General features: G+C 35.8%; 1 protein-coding gene across 9 annotated transcripts in view; it reads right to left on the minus strand.

The window, feature by feature from the left end:
* STRN3 (striatin 3) overlaps nucleotides 1–16,212 on the minus strand; it is a 64,362-nt gene that overhangs the window by 42,417 nt on the left and 5,733 nt on the right. For all 9 annotated transcript variants that reach the window (XM_080619832.1, XM_080619839.1, XM_080619836.1 and 6 more), the window contains exon 2: nucleotides 937–1,040. In XM_080619832.1, coding sequence (XP_080475958.1) covers nucleotides 937–1,040 — 104 coding nt within the window. The remainder of the gene's footprint in view (nucleotides 1–936; nucleotides 1,041–16,212) is intronic.

Consider the following 16,212-nt stretch of genomic DNA (forward strand, 5'->3'; position numbering starts at 1 on the left):
TCACTCTTAATTCATAATGAAAAATATATTTATATATACTTACCCTAGAATAACTAACTTGAAAATGACTAGGTGAAGCCTCACTACACTTTGCTACAAAATTTTAAGTTTACTCTGTCAAGAACGTTCCTTCCACTCAAAAATTAATGATTAAAGGCTACTTGTTTTGTTGCCCAATTCAACTACTTTTGAAGAGCATGATAAAATTATATATAAGAATTGAATCCTCTACTGAAGGTATAGGCACATGGCAGGATTATTTTCCAAGTGTTTTTGCAGAAATAACTACTAATTTTGGTCAACCGAAATAACCAGAGCATGTAGGTTTGAAGGATATTAGCCTGCATGGACTGAGTGGAATTGAAACTCTTAAAGCACTAATACTACAGAAAATGCGCCTACTAAGACTAGACATTCTAGCATCTACCACACGAATAAACAATATTTCAAAATGTAAAGCTAACTTTTGAAGGATTCCATTCTGACATAAAACAGTTTTTGTCATGCAACACATACACAATAGTTGCAGAGAATCAAGAGAACAGTAGTGTTCATTCTTTCAAGCTTAATACCACATAAGAGCAGGTAAAGGTACAGTCGTAAGATATAAATGTTTGGAACATTTACTCTTACTTAGTACACAAGTACTCTAACTCAGAAAAGGGAGACTGTCCAGTTTGCACTTTGTGTGATTAAGATGTGAGTCCAAACAATTTGGAAATTATGCAACTTTTAATGATAGAAGACACTAAGTTACAAGAAAATGCAGTGTAAAGATGACCAACCATAAAGACAACTTACACAAAGTAACAGAGAATCGCCTAGTAATGACAGTTTACATAACATGATTCCTTTTTAGTCTTTAGTCTGTAAAGTAGTCTTTTAGTCTGTAAAGTTTTCCAGGTCAGATAAAAGCTGAACAATTTGTATACATACCTTTCTTGTTTTAATGCATATTCTAACATTTTTATTCTTCTCACTAAATCTTTCTTCAAATTTTCTTGACCCTTTCTTTCCCCTTGTAAAAATGCTATCCGAGCCTGAAAACACACACACAAAAAAGAAAAAAGATAACAGATTGTATTCTATTCTGTTCTCAAAACAAAGCAAAGGGGGAGAGAGAAGCAACAACAAAAATAATATATTTTTATTAATTACTTCAATCATTAACAACTTCTACACTAGAGACCAAATATTATTTTCTGTTCATAAATGTTGGGAATTTTTCCTTTAAATGAAGGTATTTAAGTTAGTATAGCAGCTCTAAAAGAAGGCACAAACAGCAGTCATATGAAACATTTCAACAGATGCATATATTTTTGCCCTTATGGGGTTGTTAGTATAAATTCTATTACACGTTTTCTTCCAAAGCCCAAAGCCATACTAAAACAGGTACACATCATACTTTTAAGTAATTTAGTTTTTAATGCCAGTATATTGAATAGATTAAGAAATGGTAACATGAATTCCAATACAGAATTTACAGAACCATTACAGAGAAAACAGCTATATTTTACAGATTCACATTTCACTTAACTATTGAAGATGGCTAAAGATTAGAATATCAAATGAGAACTTGTGTTTAGTGTGCTGTTCTATGCGCAGAAAAATGCCTTTTTCTATGTATTTTTCTTTTTAAGCATCAATCCGATTAACTATCAAACTTACAAAGAAGCAGTGAAGCTTTTACTGGCCTGCTAACATAGTAGGTAACAACAAATTCAGTAGAACATACAAGCTATCAACCAGTACAAAAGAGCTAGTGGAAAACTTGACAATAGTTGAGAAATGAAAGTGGGAAGAAGCCTATTGAAAAATAAGTAGCCTCTTCACTACAAAGTGAAAGGGCTTATATTCCATCTTTTGCCAAGTTCAAATCTTAGTGAAGACAAGGGAACTTGCAGATGCGAATACAAAATTTAAACAATGATATTACTGGATTAGCCTTCATTACAGGAAACTACTAACTCATTTGTCCTCATTACGACTTGAAATTGACCAAAGTCATTGGGTAGATGATTTAAGAGAAGATTCAATTTAATTTTTTCTTGGAAGAGAAATTAAAAGGAAACAGAGCAGGGAAAGCAGAGATCACACTGATCTACAGAGCTTAAGATCAACACCACAGTTTAATTATTAAAGGAGGCACAATTTTAAAAAATTAAACAAACAAACCAACCCCATCAACAGAGCTATAATTGGCATCTGATCTATCATGAGGATTTTTTTAAAGGGAGTGGTTGTACATTTTCATTACTCTCAGTGGTTAGAGCCTGAAACATCTAACCAGGAGGATAGCATTCTTGCATTGGTCCCTTCTCAAGACTAAGTGGTATCATCACATAAGTCTCCACACACCAGCCAATTTTAGCCCCTCTGCTATTTGTGCTCAAGGGTAAACAAAATTGTGTTCTTTTATGATGCATTAGCTAACTAATGATTTAATCAAAAATTAAAATCTTAGGGAAAACAAGACAGCTACGAGTATTACAGTTAAAAGTCTGTCGTGAAAACACTCTCAACTAACCACTGCCACTTTGTGAGAATGACTAATGCACCAAACAGCACATGGTACTACAGAAGGAAAAAGAACTAATACGGACTTTGTAGCGATTGCAGAGATATTTCAAGATCAAAGCTAGAAACCAAGATCCAGAGTCTGCTATATTAAACAATCAGCTTCCAGTGGAATGGGGTAGAGGAAGCTGAGCAAACCCAACAACTATGCTCAACTTGCAATTACATTACTTAGATTCTAAAAAATACTATAAAACTGACTCTATTCCAATTGAAAGTTAACAGCCTTCTGCAGGAAACTATAATTACAACTAATTTGCACTTCTCTAGTATCTTGGCTCTAGTAAGGCAGCAAGTGACCAGACAGTTTCACAAGCCCAACTTATTGCAATTTTCACTCAAAGATGAGGCAACAAAGAGTAAACAACGTCCTTACGCAGAAACTAGTTATAAAAGTAGCTTTTCAAAAAAAAGTAACCTATTATATGCACTTACGCAGAACACCATACTTCAAATATCTGGAAGCTACTGCATGCACACAGACTCTTTTTACAAAAATAAACCCAGAACTAAACACTGTGATAATTAGCATCTAAGGAAGGTTATGAAAGTTCTTATGCCCTGTGACTTGAATTTGGTTCTCAACTCTTTCCAACGCTCAAGTATTCTGTAAGCAATGCTCTTCTCCCATTCTATTAGTCTTCTTTCATTGGCCAGCACACTTTTGTAACTATTTGACAAATCTTAGTAGCCACCTGCACTGTTGGGCCTTCTTTCATCCTCAGTTTGATGACATCAGAGAGGAAAATAATATAGCTGTTATTCTGTGATACACAGAGGGAAAGACCTGCTTCTTAAGTGCACACAGCCAAACTGTTTCCTTCTTCTGGAAATACTTCTGGAGTACTTGGCTAAGCAGAATTATGTCTCCCTATTTCTTAGCTATTGCTTAGGCTCTCAAACTTTTCAACCAGACAGGTTAATGAGCTGAGTAATCTAGAGAATCAATATACTACAGAAATAATGTTATAAAAATAAACAAAACCCCAAAACCCACCCTACAAAAAAGCCCTCAAAAAAAGCTTTTATATATAACAGTGTAACAATTTTCACAGAAAGGCTGACACAAAAATGTCTTTTGCAACTGAGCTTTTGACATTTTTGTCAATATTGGCAGATGTGGTTTAGCATCACCTTCTGTAATTACTTACATACACACCTGACTGATTTTAGGGATTCCCTCCCCCCCAGGTGTAACTATCACATGCCTAAAACTTAACAGAAGTTTTCTATTTAGAAGTTGAGCTTGATCTTTACAAGTATGGAAAATGAATTTAGACTTAGGAATACTTAAGTCATCAAGACCCTCAATACAATACCAAGAATAAGATCACTGCAGATTTGCTGCATAAATTCTATTAATCGATTTGCTTCCTGCAGCCATGAAGTGAGAAATGAGGGGTGTCAAAACCATCACTTGATGTACTACATGACTATGAGCCCTAAGAATTAACATACGACTTCCCAACCCTGACTTCTCTGAAAAGCAGTAAATCTCAGGTTTGATAAAAAGAGATAATGTAAACAGATCCGTCTCCTTCATGGTCATTGTACTAACACACAAAGACAAATGCTTAAGAAATGCTCTCTACATAATACAACTTTCTTAATCTTTAGATATTCCTTTCCTTTGAAACAATTCTCAGGAGAGCTAGATTTGGTATAATGATAATACTGATGATTAAAGATCAACTAGCACTAAAATTGGGAAACAAAATACACAGAACAATCTGGTACTCACCTTCCCCCCTCCTAGTTATGACAACAGACTGGAACAATGGAATTATTTCCACTGTCTTAGGCCAGTTTTTAAGTCCCCGGGCTTATACTAAGAAGAAACCTCGTCGTATTTCTGTTCTTTCTGCTGTGCTAATTTAGTTGCTTCTGCTGTCACACATTAAGTCTAACAAGGAAATCATTCTATTTATTTTTTTACTCAGTTCTGAATTACATCAGTTTCCTGATCCTAGTCTGTATAGCCATGGGAGTACTTAGGCTGGCACAAGGGATGCAAACAGGATACTGAAGTAACAGCTCCTTTCAATGACAACATGGTGCTAGATCAGCCTAAACTCAACATGATATCATAACCTCCATGTCCAGGGTGCGAGAGTTGCAAAAACAAGAGTAAAGAGCCTAAGAAAGTCAAATACAAGTTTTAACTCTTCTGAATTACAAATCCAATAAAGAAAATGTATTTTTAAAAGTGTATTAGCAAGACCATTCCTTAAGGGGAAGAAAACGTTATTTTACAGAACGCATATAAAACATTAGTTATGTAAGCAAATATATGGCCTCCCATGGCTTTTAAAAAAAATCCAGCTGAATCTGGTTGTGCACAGATTCTGTTAAGAATGTTCTTCTCCACAGAGATGGCTATGCTTCTTCAAACAAGTTCAACCAGAAGCCTCTTTTTCAAAGCAGATTCCTCCCCTTCTAGTAGCTGTCCATTTTCATATTTATAATAGCTTCAGACCTCTGAGACCCACTACCTTTCTACAAAATTCAGCGATACTTGCTAACTCTGAGCTCTCTAAGCCTTGGTACTCAGCTGTAATCAAGAGTACCACCACATGAACTTGCCCAGTTTTATTACGAAAGTGAATTCAAGGAGCTCTGAGAAGCACTTAGATACCTTGTATTTGTGCAAGGATGCATGAAATAATGTCTGAAACTAGGCAAGACAGAATACAAGGATGAAAAGAATTACTGAACAGCCCCTTGAATAGTATGGTTTCCATGAAAAAGATTGTCTGAGGTTAAATAACTACAGAATGCACATAGAAGGAGACAAAAAAAATTCTAACATCAATTACACTGACACTCCACATCCCCAGCATGCAATTACACCGCTTGATCAAAGAGTTATAGAAGATTTAAAGTAGTTTACTAGAGAACTTCCACATAACCTTAAATTATTAAAAATACTGCATTGCACATACAAGTTCATAAATCAGAATTCAAAAAAAAAATGTTTTCTGTAAAGAAAATTTGGATTCCCCCCCCTTCTCTTCAAAGAAGCTTGAAAGGTCCTAAAACCTTAGGAATTATTGCTCTACATTTCATATAGCACTACCCATAACAGCATTCATATTAAAACTGCATTTTATTGCCTCAACTTCATAAAAGCCTGACTTAAAGACAATCTTTACATTTATCAAATATATTTCTCTTTCGCCATTGAGGACAAATAAGCAAAGGTATTACACATTTTGGACAGATAAAATTGCATATATAACCCAAAGGTTATGTAACAACTACATATAGGGTTTCACAGTATTATTTTATTAATAAATCCTGATATGTGGTATTTGAAATATTCATCCAACACCTCAAACCTAGCAAAATGTGTCAAAGGGAAAAAGAGGCACAAAACCTGAACAGTAAAGCATGCAACACTTCAAGCATTGCAGGACTTATTTTACAGTTGCTGAAACACTAACACTTTCCAGTACAATTCAAATAATCACATTCTAATGTACTTACCACTACAGGAACACTTTCTTTTAATTTCAGTTGTAAACACTGTTAACTCTTGGACTCTAGTAGTGTATTTCAAAAATACTCAACTATATGTAAAGCAATGCCAGCTGCAATACAACGCTTGTGTTTTGCTTTTCTGAAGCCCATTCAGGCTTCTAGAAAGAAGGAAGGAAAAGCCTGCAGTATTTTTGAAAAAAATGCAATACACTGAAGCAGCCTGAAGCTACAAACCTAGTGCACACAGAAGTGTACACCTACCCTACTAGGGCATGTCACAAAACTAAAAACAATAGTAAGATTTTTTGTTTTATTAACATTTTATTTTAGTCACAAGATTACTATCACAAAAAGACTAACCTAATCTTCATTTACAGATGTTTATTATGCTGAAGATGAAGTAGAACACTGTTTAGGAAAACTAAAAAATACTGGGCAAGTGGAAGATTTGACTCATTACAGTAATTTAAGAGTGGACACACCAGCGTAGCTAGTAATGTTCTGGTTCCCATTCACAGAAGGGAAACTGAACCTAACAGAAGCCCTCACCTTCAGTTTTCAACAAACAGTCTGAAACTTCATCTCATTCAGAATATCTAACCCATCACCCATGTAAAAGCACTACAAATTAGAAGAGTTTTTGTGTATCCTTACAGACCCTGTCATGTCTCTACATTTATTACAATTACCATTAACCCTTAAACTGTCAACTGAGGACTAAAAGAAAATACCTTGACTACTGTACATAAATATACATAAATAAGTCAATCTTTATTTTGCAAATTAAAGTTTCAAGCAAGATTCTCTCTGTAGTAAGCTCTGCAGTGAGACAGGTGTCACTGGTCATACCAGGATCATACATGTTTCAAAGAAATATCACTTTTAAAGATCCTGCAGAACAAAAAATAATCAAAAAACTTAAAATTTGAAACACCAGCTCTCATATGTTAACAGAGACCCTTTACTTCTTAAAATAAATCCAGGTTAAAAAAAAAAAAAAAATTTCAACAACTACCAAATACTATTGTACATTTGAACAACATTTTGCAAATAAAGATAATTTTCTGTAGAATGTTATGAACAGTCAATTAAGTATCAGGTCAGTGACTACAGCACTTAAGGCACCAATGGTATTAAGATTTTTTCCTGAAGGTTCCCTTTTTAGTACATTTCTTCCATTTGAGCTGACGATCATTTCTTGCTCCTCAACTGGAACTTTTTTCAAAGACTCATCTGATCACTTTTCAAAAGCAACTCCTAGCCACTAGAAAAGTAACATCCTTGAGCAACTGTCCCACAAGAGCAGTAGACACAAGAAACCCAGATAGCTCTAAGGAGCAATCTGGCAGGTTAACTGAAGGAATTTAGTCATCCAAATGTCCCTTTGTCCTGGTTTAGCAGGTCCTGCAATGTTTAGTTTAGTCCAGGTTTAGTCCTACAATGGGTATGGCAAAGATGAGACTTGCAAAACTCCCTCCTTACCTGAATCTGTCCCCCCTCTTTACCACTACCACCATTATCATCCTCAAGTCACTCAGATTCAAAAGTTTGCTTCTTGTCACTACAGGGCCAAGTACTGTCAAGTTTCATCAACTTCTCCAAACAACTTACAGAAAATCCAACCTTCAATTGCTGCTTCTTCTCAAAGACTAAAACATACACAGTCTAAGAATTGGAAACTAAGTAAAACTATTTTTTTGGAGTAACAAGTGCAAGTGACTTCAAAGTTCATAATTCACTGACAATTCTTGTACTTGAGTGTTCATTATGCAAGAGCAAGTTCCGGCCTAGGAATTTCTTAAAAGAACTGTCATCTTCCTGAAAGAAAATTCTGTTCCGTAATAATGGATGATTACATTAACTTCAGGAAAAGTGAAGTTACTCTGGTCATTATCAGCAACATACTGCAAGAGAACTACTAAAATGCTCCACACCACAGTGTCAGGATATTAGCCACTGTCCCTGCAGGCCAGCTCTCTGCCTCCCCACACACCTGACAATCCCTGCAGGCATTTTGTCATTCTAAATGATAATCCACTGGCAAACTTGCATTTTCCTTTGCACATCCCATGCAAATCATCAAGAACATCAGTAATCAGATCCAAGATACAGCAAACTTTAGCTGAAAGCCATTGAACAAAATGGTAATTATTTCTTCAATCAACTGTCAGCTAACAGGAATGTTTGGAGATACTAACCAGACACAAATGCTCCTTTTGACCCCAAAGTGAGTCTACCTTCACCAATATCAATAATTCTACAATCTTTCCATTCAAATATGAAATTGAATGTCATCACTCAAAACAATTAGATAGCCAAGTAAAACATAAGCAGCAAAAATATTTCTTACTACTTATAAACACTATTCTATGAAGAGTTTGGATAACATACTCCAACCACATTCTTTTAGCAGGTTGAATGATCTCTAAAACATGTTTGAACACGAGCTCCCAAGACTCTGAGGCAGTCATGTTTCTAATAATAATTTAAGAAAGTTCCGCAAACAAATGTAAATTAAACTAAGTTCTCTTTACAGTCAGAAATCCTTCCTCAAGAAGTTACGTACTTCCTGAAGATCAAGTCACATGAAATAAAACTAAGAATCCTACATCTGTTCTCTTAACTGACCTGCTATGAGACTTCAATATATTTTACATCTATTTTTTGAATAAATAAGACTATTAATATTCACATGCCTTTCACATAGGCATTACTACATGTCAAATAGTTCTGCTTATCAACAAATGGGCACTTTCAATGGGACTACAGAAAACTGGAAGAACCTGAATTATGCAGTTTAACCTGCCATTACATTTTCACATTGAGCAAACTATTTAATACGAAACATATCCTACAGCCATCTCCAGTTACTGTTTCATTAATCAAACCACCCAGCAGATCTCTCCCACAATATTCACAATAGCACAAACATCAAAGTTAGCTTTTGTTATTGCCCAAAATGTATTGCTGCTGAAAGCTTCTCAAACACATTACTGAATGAAACAAGGAGTATACAAATAGCTTCACCCCCTAAAAAAACCAAACCCCAACAGCAAAACCAACACCAAACCCCAACCAAAAACAACCCTAAAACACACAAAAAACCAACCAACACCAATACCCAAAACAAAACCAAACTTCCCAAATTTATTTATAATTTAACACAGCAGAGCTTAAGAGCATCTACCCAAACAAATCAGTTTCCTTAACATGTCTTTTGCAGGCATAGCACTTTTACTGTTTCAATCGTTTTTATGAAGTCACACAATCTTTCACAAAATATTGGGAACAGAGGACGTAATAAACATCCTGTGTTTTTTCAAAGTCAATGCTACATTCTCTTTGCCACATACAGCCGCGAATTTTATTTTTTTTTTTTCACAGAGGAAAATAAACTCTTATTAGACTACTACTTGTAAGAAAATATTGAGGGTTTGCATTTTTAAAGTCAATTAAGTCACAGTATTTTCCAGATATTTGTGCTAGAAAAACCCACAACACAACTGCAACACCAACGTCAAAAGCTGAACTCTTGCCAAAAATATCAGCTATCAACTGTAAGTGCTCCCTCTCCTCAATTAACAAGACTGTTTATGATATTTCCTATGTAAGCCTTCTATTTTGGAACACTTTGCATGTTATTCCAGTATGAAATACGGGAAGCTAAGTTTGTGAGCAGTATCTTCTCTTTGGACAAACTAATGAAAACAGCCACATACAAGCTTGTGGAGAAGCCAGAGTCCAAACATTGAGTTCAATAAGCAATAGCAAAATACCGGTAACCAGAAATTAGATTGTGCTTTAACCAGTCGAAAAAACACTCTTGACCATCACAGCTATGACACCACAGTACAAGTATTTTGAAGACATTTAGCATCATCATAAACGTCAGTTTATTCATGAAGTGTTCCATGCAAATAAAGTAATGCTTAAACAATCCCTAAAAAAATTCACTCAACTTTGAAATCTCTGAAGTACTTTTCTAACCAGATCCAAACACATATTTACCCATACCACAATAATCAGAGATTCAAAACTGTTGAACTTACTCATATGTCCTCCATATATTACTGAAATTAATGGCTCTAACTAACAGCACAAACCGATTGCAAAACTCAAACTAATGTGCAGTGCAACCAGAGCAATTGTAAGAGAACTTCTTAAAGAAAGGTCAGGATAATTTTGCAATTGGGAGTCTTAGAAATCACACTGCTAGTATTCTTGTACCTTTTCTTGTACCTTTTTCTTCTACCTTTCAAGAACAGCTTCTAGCCCTGGACAGGCATATTCAACAACCCACCAAGCTACTACTGTACTTTGATACTGGTTATTAGTAACCTATTAGTTCTCTATTTTAGTGAATAAACAAAAAGGTCATTGCCTTTCTTAGCAAAAACTAGGTATGTTTAGTACATTTCAACTATTAACAGTACAGATAGCACTGGCCTCCTTTTCACTTAAGACAACCATTCAGTAATGTGAATATGCAAGATTAATCTACAGAACTCTCATGATCAAATTCCTGCTTACTACTGCAGTTTTCTCCATAACTGGATTAGAAAACACAAAACCAAAGGAGTGATACTGAAAATAAGAAAACTATGCATTTGTGTGGCTCTGTGTACTTATGTACACGCACACAGACTTTTACCAGAATTTAATTTGGAGAACACGCTTTTGCTATCCAAAGTAGTCAATATATAGCACTTTTTATTTTCAATCGTATCATTAAAAGATTCACGTATGACCCAAAATCAAGGTGCTGGAAACTTAGTTTTAGAGAAAAGCAGTGCAGTCAACTAAAAATAACACCTATAAATTCTCTATCCCCTAGACTAGCTAGTCTTCTAGATTCTCCAACAGAGCAACAGGCACGGAGGAACCTACAAAAGCATGTTTTCAAACTAACAATGATGCAAATAAAACTGATTTAAAGACATGGCAGGGGCTTTGGAACTAGATGATCTTAAGGTCCTTTCCAACCCTAAATATTTTATGATTCTGTAAGAAGATCTATTAAACCAGTTTAACATTAAGACAGACCATACTTCATTGTTATCTTTGTACTGAATCAAATGTTTGACCCAAGATTTAAAACAAACAAAACCCCAAAACCAACAATCACAAAAAAATCCCAACTTCCCCCATGCCCCCAAGAAATAGAAAGAAATTCCCCAGTTCTCTCAGTAGCTTATTCCAAGGGTCCAGTTGTTTAAGTATGATGCCTTAAGTAAAAGTATGGAAAGAACATATAAACTTAATAGCAGCAGATGAGACTACATGGCTTATTTGGAACCCATTTATATTTCTTGTGTCTTCACATAGAAAGGACTCAAATTTTCATTGTACAAAAATTATTTCAGTATATTTTGGCTGTTCTAAAGTATATATATATATTAAAAAAAACCCAAACCCAAAAAACCACCACACAGTTACCCATGTATCTGTCACTATCTGCACTCCCTCACTGGGGTAACTGTGGGTTTTTTAAGGTGAAGTGCTCATTTGCTGTGTCATATCCCTCAAACTAAACAATTTGCTACTTAAAGATCATCTGAATATGCCTTAACACACCTAATAAAGCTACCTCTCAGACTTTTTATGATTAGCCAACAAGACTGAATTCTAAATGTATCACTCTTCAAAATGTTATTTCCAGCCCTCAAATTGTTTTTATGCCAAATTTTCAGCATTTTCAAAATTACTACTAAGAACATGACATTACATTGCAATGTTGACCCTGCCAGTTCTGCACAGATCACAAGACAGAAATCACTTCCCAATTTCTGTATTTAGAACTCCCACAAATCATTCAGGGGTTTTCTGAATTTCTTTTAGCAGGAAACTCGCAGCAGTCCTGGAGGAAAGTAACTCAGCACGTTTATTTCACTACCCATCTTTGGATGCAGTTCCTCATCCTTTCACTATCAGGTATATTTTCTACATTTCTCCTAAATGCATGAACCTTGCAAGTAACATCTTTTAAAAAACAAAAAATAGTTACACACCTCGGCCCATTTCCATCTTAAAAGATTTATACACAGCCTTTTAAACTGGTGGGCATCTTTTGGAGCACATCTAAGCTCATAAAAAAAGTTTTCTTTCCAGTAAAGTCACCACTAGAACCAATAGACTAATTATAAACTGATAGCAACACCAAAACCACAGTATTTGAATTTGATAAGATTAAAAATGTCTTTACTGTCAGCATTACTATACGGCACCTTATTCCATTAAGATGAAGTTATGCAGCTAATAATTAAATGCTACCATCAAAGCTCCATTAGACACTTAACACAAAATAGAAATAAGAACATAAGGCTCATTGTCTTATTATTTCTAGTAGCTGTAGAACAGAAGAAATCAGAGTGAAGTTGTACTTTGTAGCATGGCAGGTCCTTACAATCACTATAGAGTGGAAGAAGGAAAAATAGCAGCATGGCAAACATCCTCAAGAATGTACATTTGCTTTCCAAAACCATAAACATCTATTTAGTACTTAGGAATATAGAAAGTATAATCTACAGCAGACCAAACAAGTGGCCTGAAATGACCTAGACTGTTGTAGTGACTAACACGCATGTCAATGTTCATCAGCTGCAGGCCAGTAACACCCATTCTCAAGAACAGACAGAAAAAAAGCAGTAACTACTAAGTATTAGAACTAGAATATAAGAAGCCATCTACATATGTATATATTAAAGAATACAGTATTACAGAGCTGAAGGAGCTTTGCATCATTAAGGCAATCCCAACAAAAACAAAAGTGAATACAATCAAGTTCTTGGAAATAAATGTTATGAAAAACAAGGGTAAGACAGCTAAAATACAAGTGTATATCAAAGTGTTTTAACGGAGGCATCACAGAAAGTTGATGAGGAAGAGGTATTTTGCACTTCCTAAATGTTAATCTAGCCTCCTGACAGAGAGTAGTGCCAGCACTCCCTAATTTACATCACTTTCGATTATCAAGAGTTAACACAGCCAGTAGTCCTACCTTCTACCAGCTCAACTGCATGAATCTTGCTAAAGCTATGAAACTGAATAGGTCTTGTAAAACTTTTGAACATGTTTACATGTTCTTATTGAACACTTGAGAGAGTTCTGTTTGTTCACACAGGGTCTTCTCCTTTCTCAGGTTCTCAAGGCATATCCCACAATTCTGTTCCTGTAACACAGGGTCTGGGAGTTAAAACAACTTACTCTCAAAAAAAGCAAACAACTTCAGTTCCGTAACTCTTGCATCTCCAAGAATGTTAAGAGAGTTAAACTAATCTGATTTGTTACCACTTCTCATTGTCTACTTTGATAATATTGTGATATCTGAAATATAAGCAAATCTACTTAAGCTGTTTGCTGGTCAACTTAGTATCAAGCAAAAGATCACAGCATTCACCTGGAAAATTTTCAGATAGATATTATTACACAGTTTCAAGTTAAAGACTAGAATCAAGCATTTCTCAGCTGCTTCTAGGGGTCACTGGTATAAAGCCAAGGGGTTTTTTTTTTCTTGCGGTTTTGCTGTTGTTTGGGTTTTCTGTTTGTTTGGTTTTGGTGATATTATCCACCTTCCCCTCCCCCCCCCCCCTTCTAGAAGGACTATTATAGGATCATCAACCTCGAATTTGGTAGCAGTTAAGGCATGACCATGTTTGAGGGAACAGAAACCAAGGTGAGCAAATGGAAGAACCATTACAGCAAGTGGCCCATTTTTTGGTTTTGTTTTTTTTTCTAAAAATCAGAGAACTTCAGGAATCTGGAATTTCTGAAGTTTGTTCCCTATTTCAGGATCATTTCAATCAGCAGAGAAGGAGATTTTCAGAATGTTATTGCCAAAATACACAGGATTTTTCAGCACAAATACATCTATCTATACTTGCACAACACCTTCAAAAAGGCTAGGAATGCCCTCCATCTTTCAGTAACATGAAGTGGAATTTACCCTGAACCCAGAAAAATGTATTTTTACCCTTAACTACTAACAGCAGGTTACCTCAAATCAGCCATTTTTATAAAGGCCCTATAGTGGTCAAATGTCCTGGGTTCAGCAGCAGCAGTCATTTTTTCTCCTTCTTAGTAGCTGGTGCAGCGCTGTGTTTTTGACTTTCAGCCTGTGAACAGCGCTGATAACACTGATGTTTTTAGTTACTGCTCAAATGTTTAGTCTGACCAAGGACTTTGTGAGTCTCATGCTCTGTCAGGGAGGAGGGGAAGCTGGGAAGAAGCAGAGACAGGACACCTGACCCAAACTAGTCAAAGAAGTATTCCATACCACAGCACGTCATGCCCAGGATGTAACTGGGAGTTACCTGGAAGGGCTGGCTCACTGCTCGGTCGGGCTGGTTTTCGACAGGTGGTACTGTATTCTCTTCCCTTGTTATTTTCCTTATCATTATTATTATTATTAGTGGTAGTAATAGTGATTTGTGTTATACCTTAGTTACTGGACTGTTCTTATCTCAACTCGTGGGAGTTACATTCTTTTCATTCTCCTCCCCGTCCCTCTGGGAGTGAGGGAGGGGGGGAAGAAAGGGCAGGGGCGGGAAGTGGACTGCGCGGCTAACTTGACGACAGGGTTTAAACTACGACATCGCAGAAACTACAGACTGCTTGAATTCAGGCCATACATTCAGGACTGGTCCTGAAGAATAATATCTGTTGGAGTTCCACACATGAAGGCCAAAGAGATCACTAAACTCAACATCCTGCTGAGCCAGTGCTTAAGATAATTCAAGAACAGTCTTAGTTACAAAAGAACAGTCAGATACGCAGAGCTCTTGCAGGTCATATATTTGTGCTGGAGATTCGTGAAACCAGTGGAGGATCCAACTTTCCCAGCAATTTTCCTCACCAGGAAACAGAGATCACCATCACCTTCTCCCAGATGAAGAAAGGATGAGTAACACTCACCACTATCTCAAAAGCTACTTTAGGAACAATATTCTAGAAAAATAACTCAACTACTATACTGATCAGTATCTTCCCACACATAAACCTCATCACTATCCAAGTACTTCCTGTTCAATTTCTACATGGATCTTCATGTAACGCAATGCCCTGCATTCTGTTATTCTCTGAGGTGAATACTGCAATAAAATTATTGCAAGATATTAAAGATCTATATCAACTGTTCAAAAAATAAAATCTGAAGATTGGGGTATAAACAGGAAAGTGAAAACACCGCGGATTTTTTTAACAATTAACACTCTAGTCCTTCAGAGCCACAAACAGTATCTCAATTTTACAGCGAAAGAAGGTATTAATAATGTACCTGCCCACTTTTTGCAGGAAAAAAAAAAACAAAACAACCTCCTTATTTCTATTTACCTTGAATTATGTCAAGAAATCTACTTACTTCAAATTTGTGGGCATATCTTTCAGGGTAAGCTCTGTTATATAGCAGCTGCCTTTACATTCAGGTCTTCTCTGTATAGGTTATTCACCCAACAACTCTGCACATTTTCAGTTTGGAAGCTGATGAGGAAGGCAGGATTTACCCATACACACACTGAAGAACAGACTTTCAACATTCAATTACCAGACACCTAAAGTTCTAACAGAGACTATCTACCTCTAACACAGTTGACTAAACAGCTCATAGAAAGCCACAGTAGGGAAACACTTGCTTATGCCTAATTGCCCTCAATCCAAAATACACAGAACTCAATTCAGTGCTTTAAATTGCAAAACTACAAAAGTATGTAGCTGTTTTCATCATTAGCTTAGAAAAATTAACGAACAGAAGCTTCTGGTTTTTAATTTCTATACCTGTGCTACTTTATACTGAGAAAAGTTTTGTTATAGAAGAAACTTACTAAGCACTCATATACTTTATTATTTGAACATTATTTATCTGTACAAAGAGGTACTTCTGCACCCCTGCTACAGCAAGCACCCTAACAGCTTGCACTAACAGAAGTTAAGCCATTTCAGACATATATACTACCCACACTCCTCAAGTATCACAAATAAGAACGCTGATCAACTTTTTACAACCTACTTCATTTTCCTTTTGGTCATGTTAATATCTTTTGTTTTGGTTTTTGTAAGGGCTGCTTTAGCAGTTAATAAATACTGTGATACACCTGGAAGACCCAATGAAATAGCAGTTTATCAATTATGCATATTTTCCAATTTCAACCATCTAGAATGCAA

Source organism: Psittacula echo (assembly GCF_963264785.1).
Source record: "Psittacula echo genome assembly, chromosome: 5".
NCBI lineage: Eukaryota > Metazoa > Chordata > Aves > Psittaciformes > Psittacidae > Psittacula > Psittacula echo.